At 35.9% G+C, this 12,484-nt stretch overlaps 1 protein-coding gene across 1 annotated transcript; it reads left to right on the top strand.

The window, feature by feature from the left end:
* Positions 1–6,998: 6,998 nt before the first annotated feature.
* Positions 6,999–12,483, top strand: rerglb (RERG/RAS-like b). The gene is made up of 5 exons (XM_088934896.1): positions 6,999–7,177; positions 8,590–8,646; positions 9,537–9,610; positions 10,065–10,213; positions 11,319–12,483. Exons 1-5 carry the CDS (start codon positions 7,126–7,128, stop codon positions 11,602–11,604), a joined length of 618 nt encoding a protein of 205 aa, XP_088791022.1. The 5' UTR covers positions 6,999–7,125; the 3' UTR covers positions 11,605–12,483.
* The last annotated feature ends 1 nt before the right edge of the window (position 12,484 follows it).

Here is a 12,484-nt window from a genome sequence, read left to right as displayed (position 1 = left end):
TAAAAAACTCTATAACAGGACTTAGTCTTTCATCACTGATTTCAAGCACGACACGATTTGACTGTGATGCATAACAGATGCAGGACAGTTCAAATAAGCATAGTGTGTCATTCCACAGTTCAGTCCATGTGATTTTCATCACTGAAGTGGCTTTGGACTTCTATTTACTTGACAAAACACAGAACACTTAAATGCAGTGAAAACTTAAATAGTTCTTGAAAACTAAGGGGTGGTGAAAAAGTGAAGAAAAAATAATCAAAGTTCTGGGTTGTAATTGTGTTATTATTTATTTGAGCTTTTTAAATTTTGGAAATGACCTTGTTTTCTTCATTTCTTCCAATTCTCAAGTTGTCTTGGTGAATATGATAGTAGCCATTTAAGCACTATGTTCATTTTGGGATGGCAATACTAAAATGTGGATTTAGGAGAACAATTTATGGGTGCATAGGGTACATGAGTTGTATATTGTTATTTACTTTAAAAAGGATTAATTAAATGTATTCATATCAAGAGTGCCACATCTTCTATTGAATTCACATTACACCACCTAATTAAATCTTAAATGAATAGACCAGAGTTCCTTTAGAAATAAGTTTGAATTTTGTCTGTCTGCTAAACCAAGTTGTTGAGATAGGGTGGCATAGTCTCGTACAGGATTTTTGATATTTTCTCATCTTTTGCTCAGGGAAGTATCTGCTGAAGGAGTCTGCAGTCCTTTTTTCGAAATTCTATTTTAATGACTTACGGTACAATTAAAGGGTTAATCTTGACTGCTTCACAAAGCTACCTCTGTTCATTAGTCACAGAATCAGAATCGTGCAGTCTCCTCAGTCCTGTGGTGGTTTTCATGACAACAGGGTTGACTGATCTTTGTACTTAATTGTCTACAGTTTCACACAAAGGTGAGGTTATAATATAAGGATACTTCTTACATTTTCATTGGAGTCTGCACTTCATCATTTTAAAACTACCGTTCTGCTGATGCCAGGCGCACGTCAGTACCTGGAGTAAGACCAAAACTCTCCTACATTACATCACACCCTGTTTTACACAGAGATAGTCTCTCTCACAGTGTGCAAAGCTCTTAGCCTACATACAGTATATTCAAACAATTAGGTGGTTCATTTAAGGCTAATCTTTTGTCACAGGCTTGTTGACTAGCAGCTTAAATGCGGTGGCAGAGGAGGCAGCTCGGTTCCGGGCTCTTCGAGGGCCACTGAGGCCTAACTAGTGCAGATCGTTTTCCCATCCAATTACATTTTTCAGCTACGATAAAAAAAAACATTTAAAAAAAAAAGTATTGGTTCTTGAGTGGCTGCATCACGGAAGAGGAAGAAGCAACAGAGCGCACAGGTTTCGCAGGTTCATTTCATTAACTGAAGCCAGCAAAATCTAGATACGGCGTCAAAATAACTCTCTCTTTCTTCCGTCTTGCTCTCTCGAAACCTACAGCGGAAGGCTCAGCAGACTGTTGAGTGGGAGTACACCCTGCAGATGAATAAACCAAGGCCCTGTCTACTCTTGTCTACTCTTTAGATGGTGAAGGTCCCAGGGCTTTGTTCCAAGAACAGTCCTGGTTAATTTCATTATAAGTAAAAAACCTGCACTGAATATATCAATCTGCTTCAGTAAATTAGCACAGGGCTCTCTGTGTCTGTAGATCTAATATGCATAAAGTACCTGGCTTTACAAATCATACTCAGGCCAAGGCTGTATCAAAATACCAAATGCTCAGTGCACTATAAATCATCCAAGGAGCACTGGATTTCATTTTCCCATAACTTCCCTAACTGGGATACTTTGGTGATAAGTGTAACTGTTAATGATTATTATCCCAGTGTTAAGATGAAGATGCTATTATAATTAAATCTCACCATTCTGTGTCTGATGAGCATTCATTCAGGGCATCCAAAGTTTAAATAGCCTGCATAGATACTGTATTAAGTTTTAATGCTTCGATAATTAAAATGGTAGCATTATGGTTCAGCTTTAGGGGGTAATTTGGTCTGTTGAACCTTTGGACTAGTAAACGTTCAGAGTACAGCTAACTTTCTTTAGCTCATCAATGAAAACACACTCCTCCTATTGCCCCCAGGCACAGGCAATTTCCTGATGGATAGTTTAATTATATCTGTTCAAAGCCCTACAAACTTCTAGAGCACCTTCAAAGTTAAGTAAAAAGACATCAAAACCACATCTGGTTATAGGACCAGACATGATGTAATAAAAACAATGTTTTGTGTATCACATTTGGCATGTTTACATTGGAGACGCAGTTGTCTAAAAGATTGCCTTCATGTTCTTCTAAACACAACACATTTCTCATTGTCAATTAGAAAAGGCTATATTTTAGGGAGCAATTTGCTCCTCTGCTAATGAAAGTTCTTTGGAATCATCTGTGAACTATTATTGGTTTATACAATGTAAAACATTAATTGCTATAATCCGTGTTCCCCTAATTTTCCTAATTCTCTCTAATTTTCTTAGTTTCTGTTTCTTCCGTTTTTCATTCTGGGCCTCCCTCAACAGTAGATTAATTGCATTTACTGTGGTTCAGAGTCTCACTCTATGCTACTACTCTGTTTTTTGGCTACATCAAAGGTAGAAGTTGAGTGTGAATGAAGAACCGTATGAACCTTTGTAATTGTGTATCTCATCATAAATTAGAGACTGTAATATAATAACCACACATAAGTAAAACAATGGCACTTGACTAAAACCTCTTTAAAAATCAGAAAGAAAATCCACGTTATGTTTACATAGTTTAAACTTTTTTTTTTAGACTAATACATTTAAATGGTTTAATTATTACCCAGCTTGTAAAGTACTGTACATGTTAAAGTCTAGAAGTAGGTCTGTTGCTTGGTTTAATTAGGTGATGAGGCACCTAAAGCATGTAATATACATTGACATGGACTCAGCTCTATATTCTTTAACTAAACATTGAAAGCCTGAAGTATACTGCTCAATTAACTTCCTAAGAATTTGTTTCTCCTTGGAAAAGGCTATTGAAACACGTATTTAAAGCCGGCAAATGAAGTAATTTACTCCAAACAAAGTAACTTGTTTCAAAAGTGTTAAAAGATATTTCACACTTCAGGCAGTGAAGAGCTTGATTATGCTGACAAGTGTGTTGGGCTGCTGTTGGAAAGGGAGACATGAATACCGAAGACTGAGAACTTTGTAAACAGAAAGTAATCCCCCTACTTAGCATTTACCCATAAAAAGGATGGATAAACTGCGATAAATTCCTCCAAGTCACTTCGTGTTGCAAAACACATTGAAACTAATTCCATCAATCCAAACATTCTCAAGGGGCAGATTTGCTTTGAGCTGTAGTGCTGCCATAGGTAGCTTAAACCTAGATCCCTTAAAAATTACGTCAGGTGGGTTGTGGGAGTACGGAACAAGCAATCCAGTCATGCCGATGAAGCCAGTACTTTGGTTTCTTTCCAGAAAAGTTCAGAGATCTCTGGATTGTTTAGTTACTGACTACTGGAAAGGACTAGATGCATTGAATGGTCTCCTTTCATCTGAAACCTTTCTTATGTTCTAAATATATTATTGGAGCAGTATATCGACTGTTACTGATCACCAAACTCTTTGTCTTACTTCCCACACAGTAAATTTAATAAACATGTATGTTTCAGTGACAGCATAGATCAGTTTGTATTTGTGTATATCTTATCTTCCAGAGCAAGAAACAAAGTTATCTGCAATACAAGCAGCATTTTGTCACACTCCTGAAGATGTTACACCTTTAATAAGAGACCCACAGTCTCTGCAGTATGACTCTGAAGGCTGACTATTCATTTTCTGCTTCACAAAGCTCAAATGTGAGATAATTAGCATATAATTAATCCACTCTAATGGGGCTCAAGTCACCTTTTTTAACATCAGGTTATTAAAAACTTGTGATAATTTAAAATACAAACTGGGGGAAAGATTTGATCTAATGATTTATTTAAATTGATCTGGTATTGAAAATCTAGATGGAAGATTTTAAAGGCTGAAAACATTTTATTGTGCTAAATGTATCTGTCATTTAACATTGTATATCTTGTATTGATTATATTTTAACCAGTTAACATTTTTCCAGTAAATATTTTAAATTCAGATTATCTCTACTATTCCTAATAAAAATCAGTTTGGTTCACAGTTTCCAAGTGTCTTTTACATTATTTATATTGTGACCTTATGATGCAATGGACAGACACTGGATATTTGCTTGCATTGGTATGCTAGCAGCTTTGCTAATAATCTGATTACATTGGTTAAAGTCAGATTCACATTTATCCAAAGTTCTTCCACAAATGAGGAGCTGGCTTGTACATCATGTTTCAAAACGTGGGCACAGCTTGTACCTTTGTTCTTGAATCAGGTCAATGAGTTTTCTGTCATCAGAAATGTACAACATTGGAACGGGACAAGAACAGAGCTCGCTCAACTTTGGGCACTAAAGGGCAATTTTAGAGAATAAGCAAAAGAAGGAAATAACTGTCTGCAAATAAACACAGAAAAAAAGTTTTCTAACAAATTGCCCAAGAAAGTGGAACTGAGATGATTTAATTACAGTTTAGATCTTGTACACAAAAAAGACTAATGGAAACATTTATTGTATTGTCTCACTTGGAAATTAACTGGAGTTTACATTTTAAGTATACTGTATATACAGTATATACTGTATGTGTAATTAAGGAAATATGAAATGTGAAGCCGTAAAATGATGATGTTCTTCACCACGGTTGTGCACATAATCCTATATTTTATATGTGGGATTGCAGGCTCATAGGCTCATGTGCTTTAGGGTAAGTCTCTACCAACTTCACACACGAGCCTGGTGTAATTATTGTCTATTCTTCTTGTTGGATTTGTTTGAGATCTCTCAAATTGCTAGGGGATTGCTTATGGTACAGTATAGACTGTACTGTAGCTACCTGATGAGTGTTGATTATTAGCCATAGTGGGAGAGTAGATATTTCCATTAGTCACTTGATTGAAGAATTTCAAATAAAAAATGAAACTAGAGATGTGAATAAAGATGAAAGAAGACTTCTAATGCCTAGACCTCCAGCTTCAGCAGGGCGTCATCTAACGAGATTATGTGTCATAATGCTTTTTTTTGCTGTGTTATGGACAAGTGGCTTTTCTTGAACAATTTGAATTATTAGAAAAAAATATTATATATATTTCATAAATATATTTCTTGATGTTCTCAGCCTGTGCACATCTGGAATAATAGTAAGAAAAAATTTATTTGAAAGTTTTGTATTTGAAGATGGGGACTTGCTTTCTTTTAACTACCTATTGTAAAAGTGCAATTCATATGTAATGGAACTCTTGGTTTTTCATAGTAGCCTCTTCAAGGCAGGTTGAACTTGCCTTGGTATTGCTGCTTTGGAATAAGCACAGTGAGCACCCAGATACAGTACATGTCAGTGCTCACAAAAAAAAGTCCTACACTGACAGGCTTAAAGAACTAAAGCTTTTCAGTCCTGAACAGAGCTGATCCACTTATTCAAAAATCTCAGAGACATTGACAAACACAACCCAGCTGCCTTCGGCAGAATCAATAGTGGAAAAAAGCAGAGGATACAAGAGGAAACTATGTGGAAGTGTCTTTAGACCGAGAACGGGGGGCAGCTCTTTCTGCAAGTTTGTGTGAGTATGGAACCAGTTACGCAGCCAAATTGTTGATGCCAATTGTTGAAGCTGATTCACAGAAGAAACTGCTGGAACAGATCCTAATATCTGTATTAGCCACTAATTACCAAACACCTTGATGAGCCGAATAGCCTTACATATTTCTCTCATTTGTAAACTTTCTCATGTTCTGATGCTCATAAGTTATAAAAGGTATCTGCAATTAAAGTGTATGGTCTTTATAAAGACTTCAAAGGATTTTGAATGTGCATTATTGTGCATTATTTGAAACTCATAAAAGACTATCATTTTACCCTGTACACCCTATACAAAAGAATATGGCTAGATTACATTTTGTGACTCACACATAGTTTTTTTTTTCTTTTATGGTATTGCATTATGAATCAGAAGTATAATAATAAGAAAAAAAAGAAAAAAAACAACTGCACTCATACACAATAGTAATCTTTTTCACAGGTTTGGATATAAATAATGTGTGCTCAAGAACAAGACTTGTGACGTTTACAGAACTTGACAAATCAATTGTTAAAAAATGAAGACTTCTGAGAATCACCCCTAGTGTCACTTAATTTGGTTTCTAATTGAATATAGCCCAGTTCTAACATAAAGGTTTGCTAAACTGTATTAGTCAAGCCCTAGTTTTATGCATCTTTTGTAGTGAAATGCATGAATATTTTTTCTAAATTCTGATAGTACATTTTTATCACTGCCTTTTTTATTTCAAATAAATGAAAAGATTTTAAATTTAAATGTATCTCGAATTTGGACACTTGGATTTACAGAAAATTGTGTTCAAGACCTCTGTTCTTGACCTCTTTAAGTCCCTTTCAATTAGCTCATTCTTTTGGTCTTCATCCACTTAAACCTCTTCAAATCTGTATGTGCCTAAACTTATGAATGAAAGAAAAAAAGAAGAAAAATATGAAGAAAATTCCACACAACAAAACTTCCCTTTGCACAATTGTTGCAAAGAAAACAGCCATATTGCAATAAATTGCTTAAGGAAACAGATGACTTCATTCCATAACAAAAAGAAACAAAAAAGCAAAAATATGAAGACTTGAAGAAGACTGACTATCTAATGGAACACACTCTGTCAAACACTTACTGCAGCCACCTGGATATGTTCTACTTTCAGTAGCCTTGGGATAAAAGAGAAAAGAAAAGAAACAAAAAAATGAAGGCTCAACTTACGCAAACCTAACTTGGAAGCTTTCCTCTTTTAGTGGGAGGAGAGCTCATACGCTGTGTTTTTCTTTTGTTGGAGAGGGGTGGGGGGTGGGAGGTGGGGGGGGGGGATCTGTAGCAAGAGAGTTGGTCTCATAAGTAGCATTAATTCGAAGTTCTTCCTGCACTAACCTTCCTGCAGTCCAGCTTCAAGAGACAGTTTATTATTTCTGACAGTGACTAAAACAATAAAGCAAATTTAACAGGACCGCTGACAGTTTAGACACTGCAAGCATGAATGACATAAAACTCGCTCTTCTGGGAAGCGAAGGTGCAGGAAAATCAGGTAAGCTCTTTGATGCCTTGTGGTGGTAACTGCAATTCTGATTTAGATGTATTCTGTGCTTTCAGCTTCTTTGTGATCTTGTATCTCTTGTGTAAAGTTAGGAGACAAAGCTAGAGAATAGCAGGGAAACTGTAAAGCCTGAAAAACTCCTGAGTGACAACACAGACTGGAGTTTGGGGTTCATTTCTTATTTAAGTAGAAAGCAGATGTGAAAATGGTCAGCGTAACACATTTGTGTTGTGCAGGCATTCTCCACCATGTGAGAGATGGCTGCTGCCTCTCTTTTCTCTTCTCTTACATTACTGTATATGCAAAAGCAAAACAATGGGAGATGAAGACAGATGGCAGTGGGGTGAAAAATGAAACTGTCCTGAAAAAATAAACGAGGGAAATTTTGCAGAACAGCCACTGGTGCTCCCCCATGTCTGTGTTTGCTCTTCTCTGCGTATTGTTACTGGCAGAAATGAATGACTTTGGACACATGAAGAAAACACTGCACACGTATAGGACACCCCATCTTTTGGGTTCTTCTGCACTTCTGCGGAGACCAGCAGTAGACATGAGTAAATAAAACAGTAGGATGCCTCATTTGTCCAGACGAATTTTAATGTGGTTTCCGTGGAAATGTACAAACCTCTGCTTATGCATTTCCCCTGCTTCTGGCACATTTTCTTTTTACTTTGCTGTAGTCTAATGTTGAAATGTCTTAACTGAAGAAGACGTGTTTCAAGCAGATATTTCTCTCAAACAGTTTGGTTTGATTTTCTATTTCATATACAGCTTATGCTCTTCAACGTTAACGTTTTTTAATGTTGTGCCAGAACACATTCTGAATAAACAATTACACAGGACCCAAAAGAGCAACTGTGCTCTATAAAGCACATTCGCTGTATTGTTTTATTCAGGTTATTCACATTAAGAGATATTTAATTGTTGTATAACAATCATTTTAATCATTTTAAAAATTGAACATCACAATTAATGCAAAATACAAGGTACTGTAAGTTCTAATGTCTTTTCCTAAGAGCTGCTGCCCTATTTTTCAAGCCTGCTCAAAAAAGTGCCGCTACACAATTCTATCAAGCAAAAGATTCAGTCCTATGTACAAAGGAAGAGAATATGACTTCTTTCTTTTTAGGGGTGCAGGCAATTTTGAATGAAATATGAAAGACAAAAATCGAATTGTGCAATTATGTTACCCATAAATCAAACAGATAGAAGCCATATACTGTATGAATACAATTTAATACAAATGTAATAACGATTGTAATTATAATAATGCTTTATAATAATAAAGATGCACTGATCAGCTTTTTTTCAAGTTTCACAAATGCTTGAAAAAAAATAAAGCCTAAACTACAATTTATTTCACCATACTGCAAAATGTTCGTGTTTCTGATTTTTTTTTTTAGCTGTTCTTGTGAGATTCTTAACCAAAAGATTTATTGGAGAATATGCTTCAAATGCTAGTAAGTATCAGTTTTTCAAAAATATTTCATTAAGTGTTACGGAACTGTGAACTCCTAATCAGAATAATGGACATTTAAACTGCTAACAAGGTGATGTCTATATTCTTTAATTTATACTGTATATATACAGTATATTTTAATATGCTCCATTTATTACACTTATTGCGATCGACCCAGTTATTAAGTATCAGTCTTTCTAAGCTTTCACTGGTCTGAATTTTGTTTTCTTCTGAAGTTTGGTTATTGTATAAATATGATTAAGAGATTAAAAGAACTGGACTTCAAAAGCTTTGTTTTGGGCTATAGCCAAAGAACAAAATCAAACCATATGTGTTTTTTGGGGAATGATAAAATTGTTTTACCAGGTGACTATTGTTTGTTTAATTCTTATAAATAACTAAATTAATCTAACCAGCAACATTCTGAACCTTCCAAAAATAAATAATAATTCTACACCATTATGTACAGAGAATTTTGCCAATTTTTTATTAACATCATGCTTCTATTGAGATAAAGGCCCCGACTGGCTCTGTTGGTAGAGCAGGGTTGTGGGTTTGTCAACTAACAAATGACTTGCCAAACATAAAGTCACAGGTACATCCAACTGTTTTTGAACCTTGAGGATTTTCGATGCAATCAATCTCAAAAAGATATGCTATTTTTTCTGAAATTGTCTTTATTCTATCAATTTATCCCATAGAACAAAAACAGCACACATATTCTTATTTTTCTTATTATTAACAATTGTATAAGGCTATTGCTATGAATCTATTTGAATCTTATGCTATGTTTATCAAACTGCATTTCCATGAAATGATCCGTTAATGAAAAGATCCAGTCGTATTCCAGTGCATACATTTCTCATAATAATTGCAATGTAAATTTGGCAGATTCCTTATACCGTAAAAGGATCTCAATCGATGGCCGCCAATTGAACCTGGAAGTATTTGATCCCTGCTCTCAGGTATGTAATGAGACACAGTTGAGAATCACATGCAGTCTGTCGATTTTTATACATAATCGGGAACCTCATAAAAATACCTTTCAAATGTGCTTTTGAGTATGATTTGTAGTATTACAGTATGCAAGATGTATGACATTAGAATGGTTTGACTTTTAACATTGGAGGCCAACAATAATTACTGTACCTACATTAACTAAACAAAAATCCTATTTACAATACAGAATACTTGGCACACACCATTGTAAAATTAAATGTTGCACTTGTAGCACTGTATTCACTGTTAAGTCAGTATTCCCTGACTTAAACAAAATGAGCATGTGTTCCCTAAATGTCAGTGATTAGCTCATAATTATTTTAAAAAGATACCTCCCCTCCCAGGACCTTCTGTGTAAGGTTCCTGGAAGAGCAGAGGTAGAAACATTGTACAGCTGATAACACTACTCATCCCTCACAGAGTGGTGAGAGCAGATGCATTCTGAAAGAACCCCAGGAATGGGCGGATGGCTTCATTGTGGTTTATAACATCAGTGATCGTACTTCCTTCCTCAATGCCAAAAACATTGTGCGCCAGATCAAAGAAGCCCGCATTGAAAACTGCAAAGGGTGAGTTACTGTATGTCCATTAGTTGTGTCCTTAGAGGGATGCAAGTTAAAGATTGGATTTTAATGAATAGCATTCCTTGTACTGTAACTGGAAACTATCCGTTTAAATCGGAGTATTGAGTTAATGTAACAGACTGAGAAATGCTCCTTTAATACAGAATAGTTATATTTGTACAAGCAAAGTAACCCAGGTTTCAATTATTAAGGAGCCAGCTGTCTCTGATGGAGACATTGCCTTATACAGCCTAATAAACAGATCTTGCAGGAATTAAGGCCTCTGGGCTCTCTTAAGTTAATTATGCAGTTAAATTAATTCTTCAGCTCAATTGACTATTGCAAGGCAATCCTATAACTGCTTGTATCCAATTTTGCAACTCATATTAATTAAAATATTACAAAGTATTACCAGAAATGGATTTTAGGAAGATATTCAACAAGAAAGCAATTTAGAATTACTAGATGGAAGTGTGAAGTTCTGCAACTTGACCTAATTATAGATCTTTTATATAACAAATTAAACCACCCGGGTGGTCAAATCTGAGAGTTAAATTTCTGTGGCAGGTTTTATTTCAAACAAATCCTTAACTGACATTTCAAAATAGCAAGCTAGTTCATTATTCTTTTAGTGTATATAATTAGCAGCATGGTTCAGTTTTAAAATATAAATATCACCTTAGTCTTCTAAGGTGGTAGAATATACAGTAGATTTACATTATGTTATTGTCTGTGGCTGTGTAAAGCAATCTATTGAGCTGTCAGGTTATCAGAATCAAAAGGTTCTTTCGTTTGATGTAACCAGCAAATGTCTGGAAAACATACACTCGTTTCTGGATGGATAACTAAACTACAAAGGTTTGGTAAAACCTTGAAATATCTCTCACTAGCAGATTCTGTATTTCAAAAAGCTTTACTGTGGGTTCTATAAATTCACAGTTATGCAAGAAAGGCTTCCAGGAGAGGTGACAAAAGCAGACAATCTAAAGTTGTGTATTTTTTCCCAGGGTGTTATGAACCTTGCTTATAGTATGTAACACACAATACAGTAAAGGCCGCGGCCCTTCTCCTAACCCTCTTTGTTTTACATATTGGCATTTCCTGGGTACAGGGAGGTGGAGGTGCCCATTTATCTAGTCGGGAACAAGCAAGACCTGTGCCACGCCCGGCAGGTCTGTGAGGATGAGGCCCGTTCCCTGGCCCTGGAAAACAAGTGTTGCTTCCAGGAGGTGTCCGCCGCGGAGAACTACCAGGAGATTTTCAACCTGTTTATCAAGCTCATCCGCAATGTGATGGACCATCTGAAGTACCGGGCTGACCGGCGGAGGTACAGTGGCTCCAAGTCCATGGCCAAGCTCATAAACAACGTCTTTGGCAAGAGAAGAAAGTCCGTGTGAAGCATGCTGGGATGTTCCTGAAAGGATGCTGTCAAAATTCGGCCTTCCCTCGTGTTTACACAGGGAGAGGAATGGCCTGTTCTTTAATCCTTCTGCTACTAAAACATCTATCTTGCTGCAAGGACATTTTTGTATGGGTGCTGTGCTATTTCTTTGAGGAAAGAATTGTGAAACCTATCAGCCCCCTCAAAATACAAGTGCTATAATTCTTTTTCAGACTTTGACTTTCTCATATCTGTATTACCTTCAAGGCAGACCATTTGAAAACATTGTGAAGACAGCTATGTGAAGCTATTGAATCTAGCTTATTGTGAGGTCACATTAGTGAGGTCAGGGCTTCTCATATTGTCTCTAATACTGCCTTCATTTGCACGTTATCAGTTATCAGTAATATGTTTTACATAAAACTCGTATTTCACGTGTAATGATAGTATTTTATTTAGCTATATGTAAATTTTTAATATATTGCACTTCAAATACTTTTAAACTTAATAAGGGTCACAAACGTTATTTATTCACATTTTAAGTACATTTCAAGGCTATATATTTTTTGTGATGCAGCTATTCTACTAGAAAATACTGAGATGTCAATGTCAGCGATAAGGTTAACAACAATCTGTATCCTGTCCGGGAATCCATCACAGGACATCTACATGCAAAAACAGACAAATAAAATTAACCAATTTAGCACATCTCTGGAAGGTGGGAGGACACCAGAGAACCTGGAGATACACACCTTAACACTGGGAGAGCATAAAACCTCCATACAGAAGTTAAGTCAGATGTTAAACATACCTTTTCAGAGATCAGTTGAAAACATTCTGCTTCCGAAAAGATTGTATATTAAAAAAGGCAATAAACCTTCTCATCTTGCACAAAT

The sequence above is a fragment of the Atractosteus spatula genome, chromosome 16 (assembly GCF_055471065.1).
Source record: "Atractosteus spatula isolate fAtrSpa1 chromosome 16, fAtrSpa1.hap1, whole genome shotgun sequence".
Lineage (NCBI taxonomy): Eukaryota > Metazoa > Chordata > Actinopteri > Semionotiformes > Lepisosteidae > Atractosteus > Atractosteus spatula.
Note: the sequence above shows the minus strand (reverse complement) of the source record. Positions and strands in the feature narration are given on the sequence as shown.

What these genes read in the sequence shown, in the direction of transcription:
- rerglb (XM_088934896.1), top strand. Translation starts at nt 7,126, where the DNA reads ATGAATGACATAAAACTCGCTCTTCTGGGAAGCGAAGGTGCAGGAAAA. An exon ending in TATTTGATCCCTGCTCTCAG is followed by an intron (nt 9,611 to 10,064) that starts GTATGTAATGAG and finishes CATCCCTCACAG; the next exon opens with AGTGGTGAGAGCAGATGCAT. An exon ending in CGCATTGAAAACTGCAAAGG is followed by an intron (nt 10,214 to 11,318) that starts GTGAGTTACTGT and finishes TCCTGGGTACAG; the next exon opens with GGAGGTGGAGGTGCCCATTT.